At 37.6% G+C, this 14,113-nt stretch overlaps 1 protein-coding gene across 1 annotated transcript in view; it reads left to right on the forward strand.

The window, feature by feature from the left end:
• Positions 1 to 417: 417 nt before the first annotated feature.
• Positions 418 to 14,113, forward strand: part of LOC106873903 (uncharacterized) — a 23,982-nt gene continuing 10,286 nt past the window's right edge. The window contains exons 1-4 of the mRNA XM_014921434.2: positions 418 to 623; positions 3,649 to 3,714; positions 4,843 to 4,929; positions 12,624 to 12,674. Of these exons, the coding sequence (XP_014776920.1) occupies positions 468 to 623; positions 3,649 to 3,714; positions 4,843 to 4,929; positions 12,624 to 12,674 (360 nt within the window). The 5' untranslated portion in view covers positions 418 to 467. The remainder of the gene's footprint in view (positions 624 to 3,648; positions 3,715 to 4,842; positions 4,930 to 12,623; positions 12,675 to 14,113) is intronic.

Raw genomic sequence — 14,113 nt, forward strand, 5'->3', positions numbered from 1 at the left:
GCCAAAAATACATGCAGAGTATAGAGGAAAAGAGAGAAAAAGACAGAAAAGTGAACAGTAAAAGAGTCATGGAGAAGAATGGGTGTATAGGTATGTGGTGCTGTAGTTATGGTAGATTTTAGGAATCATGGGATTGTTGAAGGATGCAGCGTTGTGATAGCTAACAAATGATGTTGGTAGTTTATTCCATGCTTTGACAAATCTGAGTGTGAAAAAAATGTTTCCAGACGTCATGAGTGTGTCATTCTAAGAATGCATCAAATGTCTAACTGTATTCATTGAAATATTTATAATTCACATGAAATATTTGAAGAAATGGCCATGATCATAATGTTTTTGTTCTGAATTGCAGATAACCATCTGATATATATATATATATATATATATATATATAAAAGTATATATATAACAGTATCACGGTGATTCCTTCTGATAAGGGGCCTCTACAGAAAGGCCCCAGCACAAGAATGGACCTGCTATGTAGCAAGTTATTGAAACTTGGTATTCTGCAAACATTACTCAGCCTCAGTTGTACTGTTATGGCCAGTGTTTGTCTAGACTACCTAAAAAACCAACATGTGCTTGCTGCACTTGCTGGAGGCGCCCTCTTTTGCTCTTTTTGTGTAAGTATTGAGAAATTCATTTTCTGAACATTTTAAACAAAAGTGATTTTATTCTACCAAACAAATGACCTAACTTTTGCTTTTACAACTTTATTTTTATTATTACTTTACATTTTGAGTTCAAATTCAGCTGTGCTTGACTTTGTTTTTCACCTTTTCAACATCAATGAAATGAATTCCAGTTACTTACTTCATCATCATCGTTTAACATCCGCTTTCCATGCTAGCATGGGTTGGACGATTTGACTGAGGACCAGTGAACCAGATGGCTGCACCAGGCTCCAATCTGATATGGTAGTGTTTCTACAGCTGGATGCCCTTCCTAACGCCAACCACTCAGAGAATGTAGTGGGTTCTTTTACGTGCCACCGGCACGAAGGCCAGTCAGGAGGTACTGGCAATGGCCACACTTGACATGGTGTATTGTACGTGACACCTGCACAGGAGCCAGTCTAGTGGTACTGGCAACGAACTCGCTCGAATGTCTTTTCACGTGCCACTGGCACAAGTGCCAGGAAGGCGATGTTTGGCTCTATGTAATTGACTTACCCTCTTGCCCCCAAATTTCTGGCCTCATGCCTACAGTAGAAAGGATTCTTCTTCTTCTTCTTCTTCTTCTTCTTCTTCTTCTTCTTCTTCTTCTTCTTCTTCTTCTTCTTCTTCTTATTATTATTATTATTATTATTATTATTATTATTATTATTATTATTAAGGCGATGAGCTGGCAGAATAGTTAGCATGCTGGACGAAATGCTTAGTGCTATTTCGCCTGTCGCTACTTTCTAAGTTCAAATTCCGCCAGGGTCGACTTTGCCTTTCATCCTTTGGGGTCAATAAAATAAGTACCAGTTGAACACAGGGGTTGATGTGATCGACTCAATAATAGTATTATTAGACTGATTTCTAATATTGACTTTAAACCATAAATTTGGTGTGCTTTTTAGGGTTGCAGTGCAGAGTGATAATAATTCTCTCTAATTTTGGCTTGAGACCAGCAATTTTTAGAGGAAGGGGTCAAGTTGATATTAATAATCAATATATCTACAATCAGCACACCAGTACACTAGCACTTTATTGGCTTTGGAGGTATAAAGGAGAAAGTCGACCTCAGCGAGATTTGAACTCAGAATGTAAAGAAATGTCATTAAGCATTTTGTTTGACATACTAATGATTCTACCACCTCATTGCCTGAGTGGAAGGAGATAATAATAATAATAATAATAATAATAATAATTATTATTATTATTATTTCCATTCTAGGCACAAGGCCTTGAAAAGCTCTTGGAGGAAGGGGGCTAGTTGATTAAATCGACCCCAGTATGTAACTGGTACTTATTTCATCGACCCTGAAAGGAAGAAAGGCAAAGTTGACCTTGGCGGAATTTGAACTCAGAATGCAGCAGCAGACAAAATACTGCTAAGCATTTCACCTGGTGTGCTAACAATTCTGCCAAATAATAATAATAATAATGATAAATGATTATAGATAAGGAAAAGTGAAGCTGCTTATTTATCAACCCATCATGTCTGTTTGATTCCAGGATCGTAAAGAAAGAGGATGGAAAACAAAAATACAATCCCTCAAAACTTGAAATAGGAAGAACAGTAAAGGTCGCACTTGTAATAATTGGTGCATTGGGAACAGTAAGCAATGATATACAGAAATGGCTGAAGGAGATTCAAATAGAATGTCTGTGTCTGGTAGAGCTGCTACAGAAAGTTTGTCTCTTAGGGACAGGAAGGATTATCAGGAGGATTCTAAGCTCTTGAAAGACAGCTGAAAACTTGTAGATACTTAAGGTTACAGGTAGTAACCCACTGTCCACATAATCCCTACCAGGAATAAGACCGAATAATAATAAAACTGATGTCTAATATCTTTTACTTGTTTCAGTCATTAGATTGCAGTCATGCTGGGGTACCACCTTGAAGAATTTTTAGTCAAATGAACTGACCCCAGTACCATTTTTTCTTAAAGCCTGGTACTTATTTCATCAGTCTTTTTTGAGACTGTAAAGTAACGTATTGAAATATTGCCAGTCTGGTGGGTTTTGAACTTTGAATGTAAAGCAATATACTGAAATACTGCGAGTCATTTTGTCGATATGTACGACTAATTAATCCCTGTATCATTATTGTTTGTTATTTACAATAACAAAACCCGTAGAAATGTAGCCAACACAAAGAGTAGAACAAAATGCATATTGGTATTTAGTTTTGTTTCTCCTAGTTCTGTGTTCAAATTTGCATTTCTTTCCTCCAAGACTGGCAAAATAAGTATCTACCAGTAATATCTCTCTCTTCATGTGCCTTGCCTGTTTTACAGGCATCAATAATCATGGACCTCTATGCTAAAATCTGAAGATTAATGATTTTCTTTGAAAAAGGTACAGCAGTGGTTTCTTGTCTTTTTCTGATTTATTTACAGTTTACTCTGTTAGTCTCCTGCTCCCCAAAATTTATCCTTGAGGCACAGCTCCTACCTAACCCTTAGACAAGGACACTGGTTCATGTGACATCAGGGTAGTCCACACAATAGTTGGTCTTTGTGATATATGTCTTGGGGCTGGCCCTTCACTGAGTCATGTAAGTCACAAGAACATCCTTTTTTGTTTGACTCATAACTAGGTTCCTTGACCAGTACTAACACTTTGGACCAAAGTGGAACTGGAAATAGTGGTAACTCCATACTCCACCCCGCTAAACCCATGAACTCTTCAGCTGGAGCCTCGCTACTGGTGAGGCTCTAGTTATTTGGTTAACTAAATTCTGGGTCTTCAAATCAAAAGTGATTGTGTACTTGCTAATGTGCTAATGTTGTCAATACTATAAATGTTGCTAATATGCTAATGCTTATTCGAGATTCATGAATGACAGTCTCATTTCTCTTTTCAAAGCTGAGATTGTGTAACATTTTAATCTGATCTATGTCTCAAGACAATTTACTTTGTTTTTGAACAAAGAATTTAAATAATTTTAATTTCATTGTAATTCCAATGGACTAAACCTATTTCTTTTCTCTAGCTGACAGTTTGTGGAATTATTGAAACAATAGGAGGAACACATTGGTTTTTCCGACACATCAACACAGTAAGTTTTGGAGGATCTTAATAATTTTTTAAAATATCATTTTTGATTAATTTCATTATCATCATCATCATCGTCGTTTAACGTCCGCTTTCCATGCTAGCATGGGTTGGACGATTTGACTGAGGACAGGTGAAACCAGATGGCTACACTAGGCTCCAATCTGATTTGGCAGAGTTTCTACAGCTGGATGCCTTTCCTAGCGCCATACATATGTAACTTATGTTACTTAATTACGAAAAGGTTTTAGCAATTAGGAATGTATTATTGTTAATATAATGTTTGATGGTGGTGAGCTGACAGAATCAGTACTGTGCTAAACAAAATGTTTAGCAACGTTTCTCCCAACTCCTTATGTTCTCAGTTCAAATGCCATTGAGATCAACTTTGCCCTTCATCCTTTTAGGAGTCAATAAAGTAAGTACAAGTTGAGCACTGGGGATGATGTAATTGATTAGCACCTCCCACAAAATTTCAGTTCTTTTGCCTGTTGTGGAAAGGATTATTAAACTAACTACAGTGACGAAACAGTTAAGTCTTTCATCAAAGACATCCCTACTGGATAGTACTGAAGATTAAGTGCTTAAAAATATAAGACTTAACTATGATTTGCAAGCAAGTGTCACTTGGTGGCTTGTATCATGCTCTTGTGTACCTATTGTGTCAGGAGCCATGATGTGACAGTTGGTGTGGTGGGAGAGAGAAAGCAAGAGATGTACACCAGTACCAGTGTGATACTCACTTTCTGCTGCATTGACAGGAGCAATGTGAAATGAAGAGTCTTGCTCAAGGATACTTCACTGGTATTAGAAAAATCAGAACTTTGGGACTCACCATTTTAACAGGAAAATTTTTTTAGGTAAATCTGCAATGAGATTCTTGTTATAATTAGTGTTTAGCTCCAACCCTATAATCAAGGGCCCTCTACCTGTGACCATCCTATATTTTTTTAGAAATTCCTAGGACTTCATTAATGCTTGCTTTCCATTTTTAAATATAAAGTTGTTGGATATAAGATAGATTTCACTGCTATTTCTAGCAGGTTGATCATCTCATCCCAGCCTGGATGTATCATTATGTCAAGAATAGTTATTGAATTTCTGAATAATTTATTTCTTTTTCTTGTTTCAGAAGCCAGTTTTATTCCTTGTATGTGTAGTAGAATCAGTCATCTTTGTACCAGGTGCCATTGGGTTTTTTGGTCGATTGTGTTACTTGGTAAGTAATATAATTATTTTGGTTAAGGTGGTGAGCTGACAATGGTTAGCATGCCAGACAAAATGCTTAACGGCATTTCTTTCAACTTTTTGTTCTGAGCTCAAATTCTGCTGAGGTCTATTTTGCCCTTCATCCTTTTAGGGTTGATAAAATAAGTACCAGTTGAGCACTGAGGGTGATGTAATCAACTTACACCCACCCTTGAAATTGCTGGCCTTGTGCCAAAATTTGAAATCTGTATAATTATTATGGTTGTTGCTTTGCTCTGGGTTAACCAAGATCATTACCACCAAAGACTTTATAACAGTGACCAACCAGTCATTTTAGAAACATGCCTAGTGCTGCAGTGTCTAACATGTACTATTCTAATTTAAAGGGTTGGGATGTGATTTGAGGGAAATTTGGCTGCTATTTCTTACCGTTTGAGCAACCACGTACAAGTTACCTCTGCCTTTTTGCAGAACTTTCTCTTTTCTTTTCCTTTTTTTCTTTTTCATAGAAGATCCCTTCCTTTCTGAGAAATTTTTTCTTTTTTTTTTTTATCAATTTTATATGCTATATTTTTTATAGTTTCTTTTCTTTTCTGTTTTGGTTTTGTAGACTTGACTGAACAGGGTCTTGCTCTATTCAGTTGCCATGGCTACTGAACAAATTAGATTGTTTAGCTCATTCCGGTTTGCTTCTGTGAAAATATCTGTCTTTCTGTCTGTCTGTTTGTCTGACTATCTGACACAAACACACAAACGTGTGTGTGTTTGTATCATCACCATATGTTGAAGTATATATGTGTGTGTGTGTGTGTGTGTGTGTGTGTGTGTGTGTGTGTGTGTGTGTGTGTGTGTGTGTGTGTGTGTGTGTGTGTGTGTGTATGTGTGTGTTTGTGTGTATATGTAATGTATATATAAATATATATGTATGTATAATTACATATATATGTGTGTATATGTGTAAATATATGAATATATATGTATATGTGTGGTGTCTATAAGTATGTTGGTGTCATGTAACTGGCACCTGTGCCAGTGGCACATAGAAAGCACCTTTCAAGTGTTGGGCCTCACGGAGGCAATGACAAACGACTGAGACTTTTGGCAATATGCTGTGCTTGAGTAGTTGTGGCAGATACTGGTGTCACACAACTGGCACCTGTGTTGGTGGCATGCAAAAGCACTCATTACACTCTTGGAGGGATTGGCATAGGAAGGGCATCCAATCGTAGAAACCATGCCGAATCAGACTGGAGTCTGGTGCAGCCCCCTAGCTTACCAGCTTTGGTGAAACTGTCCAACCTATGTCAACATGGACAATGAATGTTAAATGATGATGATGATATATATATATATAAATACACACACACGCACACACATATACATACATATGTGTGTAAGTCATCTAAGAGACCATAAGTCAGGGGAAAGATGCACTTGTCAGTAGAATGGGTATATTATTCAAAATGTATAGTATTAAATATCCATCACAGCTGATCTTACCAATCGGTTTTGCAGAAAGAATACAATGGAGTGTTAGGCAACAAATGTGTTGGGTGGTGGTGGGAGATAGTTTATTTTGTGGGGCGTCCGCATTATTTTGTGCATGTATGTATGTGGGTGCCTTGGCATGTACTTTCGTCAAACTCATTTTTCCAGGCTCAAGGACATTGGTGGAAGGTAGTTTGCAGAAGGTCGAGGCAGGGGAACTGTGGTTGCAGTCATGGTGGGGCGTGCAAGTACGATAGAATGTACTTCCTTTCATGCAGGCAAGGATTGAACACCTCACTCCTGCTATTCAGGTAACCACCCAGGCATTGGGTACCTTTTAAAATTGCCCTCTTCTCAGCCAGGCATAATCTGCATTTCCTGCTGCTATTGGAGTATGGTTTACTTCTTTCTAGGGTCTTCCACTTTATGCTGTACTCTGTGGTGCTTTCTTTCAAAGTTCAAATATGCTTCGCTAAGGTTGTGGCATTATGTCTCTCTGAGATGTTAAATGAGGACTTGTGGTTATTAAAGCAGTTTCTGAAGGAGCCTTTCTTTGCCCCCACATACTTCTGCGTGCTCGGTTGTCCATTGGGTCCTGTTGCTGTTACGTCTGCCTCGTAAACAACTGTTTCTGTATTGCAATGGCCATTTAGTGGACAAGTTATGTTATTCCTGCATGAGCATCCTGCAGTGCATTTAGTGTAAAAAAGATTTTAGTAGGTAGACCCAGACCCAAGGTTGAAGCCTACCTACAAAATTATATATAGGTGGTATAAGGTGGTGCTCCAGCATTGCCACACTCAAATGACTGAAACAAGTAAAAGAATAAAAGAATATATATATATATACACATATACATATACATACATACCTATCTATCTATCTATCTATCTATCTATCTATCTATCTATCTATTTGCCTGCCTGCCTGCCTACCTCTCTACCTACCTACCTACCTACCTACCTACCTATCCATCCATCCATCTATCTATCCATCCATCTATCCATCCATCCATCCATCTATCTATCTATCTATCTATCTGTATGTATGTATGTATATATGTATTCTATTTTGCTCAATTTCCTGCAGATGTCTGGTTAGTTCATAGCTTGAGAAAGTGTCTCAATTGATCCATGTTTATTGATTTTGTGATGGTCACCGGCCACTTTTACTATTTCCTTCTTTTTTTATTGCTGTTGTTGATATATTTTCCCCATTGTTAACTGTGATTAATCTATTGTAGTGTATAGTTTTAGTGTGTTTATTGTTAAGCATAGGATCTTGAGCATATTTTAGTTCTGGATGGATACATGCTTCCCTGTTTCCATGGGAACTTATGAGACCTTCATCCTCATTTTTTTCTCTCTCTGTCATTTTGTCTTACTGTGATCTTAGTTCTTTATTTAAATATGTTAATGATTCTTTTGTGATGTTACTATTGGGTTTTTGAAGGCTTTTTACATACACAAATAACTGTTGTGAAGGGTCATGTCTTTTGTATGATGGATTCCATTGTAGCACTTTCATTGGATTGATGGAGCTAGTGTTATTTGCTCCACCATTTCTTGAAATTTTGTTTTATTTCGATGGATGCTAACAATATTTTTGTGATGTTACTATTGCGTTTTTGATGGCCTTTTTCATACACAAGTAACTGTTGTGAAGGGTCATGTCTTTTGTATGATGGATTCCATTGTACCACTTCCATTGGGTAGAGGAAGCTAGTGTTATTTGTTCCATCATTTCTTGTAATTTTGTTTTATTTCGCTGGATGCTAACAGTAAGAAGTTGTTCTCTTAGTTGGGGGCAGGTTAACCTTGAGAAGACACTTTCTATGGCATTCATGCTAACTGTACTTTGCAGCAACGTTACACTGGATGCATGCTACAGTGTTCATTGTTAGTCCTAGAGCAGAAACCCTTACTGTTTGTGTGATATGACAGAATCTCTTGTTGCATAGTGATGAGGAATCTCTCCTTCGTCCACAACCTTTCAACTCGCTACTCTTTTCTTCATAGCAAGGACTTACCCTTAAGGCCAGAAGCCACCTTTCTTCTCTCTCTCTCACACACACACACACATTTGCACATATGAACACACACACACACACACTTGTACACACACATACTCACACACGTATACACAAACACACACACACTTGTCCATAAACACACACACACACACACACTCACACACGTGTGCATGCACACATGCACACACACACACATTTGTACATACACACACATATTTGTACATACACACACATATATACATACTCGTACGTGTACATGCGTATGCACACACATGCACTCATTTTATTTTACAAATTTCGAAATACATAAAGACTTTACAGAAAACGGAGAGAACTGTGTGAAAGTAATGTTTAATTTGAGAGTTATAGAAAGCATTTTATAAATGAAACGTTTCTCTCATTGCCTTGACAAGATTTTTGCTTCTGGACCCCAGCTTGAGAATATCTTAAGGAGAGGTCCAGAGTTTCAAGGACAAACAATATGAAGTCATTTGCATACAACTCACTGATTTTGTCTGCTGTAAACTTACTTTCTCTATGTAACATCATCATCATCTTTTAAAGTGTGCCTGCCATACTGAGTTGAACAGTTTGACAGGACCTGACAAATTGAAAGGATTGCATTGCACTCCAGTATCTGGTTTGGTATGGTTTCCGTGGCTAGATGCCCTTACTAATGCCAACCACTTTACAGAGTGTACCGGGCACTTTTATATCATGGCACCAGCACTAGTGAAGTCACCATGTAGCTTGCAAGATTAAGATTCCCTTTGATTGAACACAACTACAGGAGAGAGGGAAGCAGCATTATGCCAAGAAATAAAATATTGAACTATAAAAAGAAGCCAGTACTGGTGGCACTTAAAGAGTGTGGTTGATACCACTGCTGCCTAACTGGCACCCATGCTGGTGGAATGTAAAAATCACCCACTACACTCTTGGAGTGGTTGACGTTAGGAAGGGCATCCAGCTGTAGAAACCTTGCCAGATCAGATTGGAGCTTGGTGCAGCCTCCTGGCTTGCCAGTCCTCAGTCAAACTGTTCAACTCATGTACCTAGGGTCCTATCAGAAGCAACTGTCATTACACTTTCCAGCTGGATTTCCAAATCAACTGAGATTATGATATTATCCAACCATCTCATTCTTTGTGGCTCAAAGAATCTGTCTAGCGATTCTTTACTTTGACATTCTAATCACATATCTGCAGTATCAGAGCTGTGACTTCTCAATGCAGAGATGAAGTAGTAGCTCAACCTGGAGAGACTCCTTGATTTCCAAGCAATGAACCCTGATGAATAACATTGCTCCAGAGATCCTTCAGAGGAACCCGATTTTAGTTCCTTGTATTTGCAATTGTACTCTTTTGGTCATTACCTATGACCATAGGTGAGAATAGGCACAGAAACTGAATTGAAGATAATGAGTTTAGTTTTTTTTACTAGCCTCTCCTCTTATATATGTATGTGTATATACATACAAATATCTCTGTGCATGTGTATGTGTGTGTGTGTGTTTATGCATGTGTGTGTGCGTGTGTTTATGCATGTGTGTGTGTGTGTGTGTGGTTGTGTGTGTGTGTGTGTGTGTGTGTGTGTGTGTGTGTGTGTGTGGTTGTGTGTGATTTAGAGCTGTGCATTCATAAATGGATAGAGAGGAAAAAAGATGAATAGCTAGAGAAAAAGACTGAGAATGAGTGAAGTAGGCACTGCGGTTACTATTTCTTAGATCACAAAATCATGTCCAGCCTGTCAGATGGACATTTATTCCTCCATGTCTCACCTATGTGAAGAATAGGTGCTAAGTCTTATCCAGGAGGTGATTCATCTCTCATCTCACTCAGTGTTAGAGAAACTGGAAGTAATTATTAACTTTTTGCGATTCTGCAGTTCATGGATATATTGATACACTTACGCATGCATACACATACAGAAAGGTTCATACATAGATGCACATAGACACAGCTTCATATAAATACTTATAAAACTCAACAGAAGTTACAATGAAACTGTTTATATTTAGTAGTCATTATTAGAGGCTTTTACTTGTGCTGGCAGCTATGGTCTGTAATGAGTTAACACTTTGCCAATACAAATTTATAATTAAAACTGCAGACAAGTAAGGATTAATTCATTGATCAAATAGAATTACCGTTATGTTACTCGTTTCATGCGAGTGTTGCCAACAATATTTTTGGCTGCATGACGATAGAAAAGTGTAAATCTGAAAACAAAAAAGAAAAAAAAAAAAGAAAGGAAAAGCAATACCCCCTCCTTCTCCCAGCAAACTATTTCATAAGTCAATAGGGAGCCTGTGCATATTTGCCCTCTTTGGTAGAAATAGCAGCCAAATTTACCTCATATAACACTTTACCATCTTAAAAGGGAATGGGGATGGATAATGTTGTTGATGTATACTTTAAAAAGTATAAGAAACTGAAGGATGTGATGGCCATAAATGGAGTGCCTTTGATCATAGACAGCTAACTATTTTAAAACTGGTTTCAAATTTTGGGACAAGGCCATCAATTTTGGGGTGGGTTAAGTTGATTACATTGACCCCAGTGTTCAAATGGTACTTATTTTATAAACCCCCGCCTGCGAAAAGATGAAAGGCAAAGTCAACCCTGGTGGAATTTGAACTCAGAACATAGAGATGGATGGAATGCCACAAAGCATTTTATCCAGCATGCTAATAATTCTTCCAGCTGACTACCTTAGATTATCTTAATATTGGAGACAAAAGATTAGTATATAATCCTAGCGGGATCCCTTGTGAGTCATAAAACCAGTTACCTCGTTTCCATTCGGTACAAGTAACAAAGACCACAACATTTACTTTGAATGATGACCCATTTACAGCTGAGTGGACTGGAGCAATCTGAAGTGAAGTGTTTTATTCAAGAGCACAATGTACTGCCCAGCTTAGTAATTGAAATTATGATCTAACAATTGTGAGTTTAAAACCTGAAACACTAAGTCATATGGTTAGAGTCTGAGGAAATCAATGATAGTTTGTGTCAGCTAAAATAACTTCTGTCTCTTAACAGGGATGGCTAAAAAAGTTTGTTTCCCAACCACATGGTTTTAGGTTCAGCACCACTGCATGGCACCTAAGGCAATTGTCTTCTACTTAAGCCCCAGGCTAATTATAGCTATTATAATAGAGGAGGTTAAGGCCAACAGTCCACGAGAACGCCTATAAGTTGATGACCTTGGTCTTAAAGCTGTATCTGTAATAGATTTAGAGAATAAATGTCCTGTCTCAGAAGCAAAATCTAGAAGAAAGAAAACCAAGAGTTGTATCCATAATTAATCTAGCTGATATAGAATAACTCAACAGTGAGGGAGTCAAAGTCTACAAGACAGCTGTTCATTCTAGAGAGGGTGGTGTCTTCCAGTTTAGCAAAAGAAATTTGTACATATGCTTGCATTTGCTGAAAATTTTGGACCTGGAATTAAGTAGTGTTGTAAAATTATTGGATCTAAAAAGAATGTGTGATCTTTCAGCTATGCATAGCTTGCATCTCTCTGATCCATTTACATATGACATAAATTTCTCCATGATTCTCCACTTTATTGTATGTAGTGTTCAGTTGGTTTCAGATCCCACCAATAGCAGCTTGAAAGACAGACCTCGGAAAATAATGTGGTTTACCTCCTGCCTTTCTCTCTAAATGTTAAAACTAGTGTAGGCAAGAAATTATTGACATTGTTAAATAGGCATTTCTCAGTAAACCATAAATATAGAAACATTTTTAATAGACACTTGATGAAATGTCATACAGCTGCTGCCCCAATATGAGAAACATTATCACTTGTAATATGAGAAACATTATTACTTGTAATATGAGAAACATTATCACTTGCAAGCCACATCAAGAGCCCACTATGTTTTATATGCATGCATGTATATATACATGCAAACACACACACACATGCATACAAAGCAAAGCGCTGTTGCTGCAGTTGAAACATATGTAGGTGAGTGTTATTTATGCTGTAGAAAACTTTTTAATAAAAAAGTATTGAATGTGAATAAATCTCCACTCTCCTCTTCATTATCAATTATATTTACATACATATGTGTGTGTGTGTGTGTGTGTGTGCATGTATTATTGTCTCATTTTATTTGTGATTGTAATAATGGAATTGAATTGTATAAAAAGATTTTTTTCATATTTCAGATAAATGTAATTCGAAGATACAGTCCTGAAGCATCACTAAATATTGATTTTGTAAGTTGAAATAATTATCATTTCACCATTTCTGTTGATTCTATATTCAAAGATCACTTAAAGTGAATCATCAACTGGACATTTCTTACATTGGCATCAGCCACATAATGGTAATTGCAAAAGAACCAGAACTATTATGTTCTGGCTGAGTTCATTTCCCTTACTTCTGCTGTGGTTACCTCCTGAACCTACTGGATTGTGGACATGCCAAAGAGATAGCCTCTAAAAGTTTATGAGTAATTGCTGCAAAACTTCCTTCAGACTGAGCCATACCATCTTCAAAAGGCAATATGGTTGTAGTTGGACTGCAGATTTTGATTGTTGGTGTCCTCAGCTTGGACTCATTTGTAGCTAAATAACACTTAACAGCGAAAAAGAATGCAACATGTTTAGATTACCATATGGCACTCCAAATGATAAACCATAGCATGTTTGAGGGTGTAGTAGGGTTCCTCATTAGTTAGAAGTTTGACAGAGCTGAAACAGTTGAATTACTCAATGGTTATGCCCTTTAAATAGCTGAGGGTTGATGGGGGTCTCAGATATGATCCTCACTCCTCACCACACACTGTGGCCTCTTGATGCTGCTGTACATTCCATCAGGGTCCTCACCATTTAACGCTTGATGCTACTGCTCCATCTTCACCTTTGTTACCTGCAGACCATTTTTTATCCACTTTTATTATCTGTGCCTTGATAATGTGACCAAAATATTGCACTTTTCACTATCTGGCTTTCATTACCAATCTTCATTCTGATTCCTCCTCCTCCTCCTCCTTGTATTTGCACCTATTTCTTTACAGCAAGAATTTTTCTCCATAACAAGATGATTTTCTTATGGGTTCGAATATGCCTCAAGCATATTTGGATTGGTAACAAGTCTATTTATAAACGTCACTGCTTAACGCTGTCACCCCATATTATGCACACACACACATACACAATGTCATTTCTTGATTCTGAATGTTTGTGGTATTGGTCCCTCACAACTTTTAGCAAGTTTAAAATTATGTTATTTTGTGCTGTACACTATTTACCATTTTTATGGTGTCCCTCTTTGCTTGACATTCTAAGCACATGCTTATTTGCTCAATGGTTAATTCAGCACTGATGTCACTGAACAGTGAGCTCAAATGTGCATATGACTGGTGTAGTCATACTCAACTCAGTGTTTGTCACTCTCTACCAGGAAAATAGTGGAGGATGAATTCTTTTTCTACTCTAGGCACAAGGCCCGAAATTTTTGGGGAGGGGGCCAGTTGATTAGATCAACCTCAGTACGCAACTGGTACATAATTTACCAGCCCTGAAAGGATGAAAGGCAAAGTCAACTTTGGTGGAATTTGAACTCAGAATGTAAAGACAGTCGAAATACCGCTAAGCATTTCACCCGGTGTACTAACGTTTCTTATTTCTTTATTGCCCACAAGGAGCTAAAC

The sequence above is a fragment of the Octopus bimaculoides genome, chromosome 3 (assembly GCF_001194135.2).
Source record: "Octopus bimaculoides isolate UCB-OBI-ISO-001 chromosome 3, ASM119413v2, whole genome shotgun sequence".
NCBI classification, from domain to species: domain Eukaryota; kingdom Metazoa; phylum Mollusca; class Cephalopoda; order Octopoda; family Octopodidae; genus Octopus; species Octopus bimaculoides.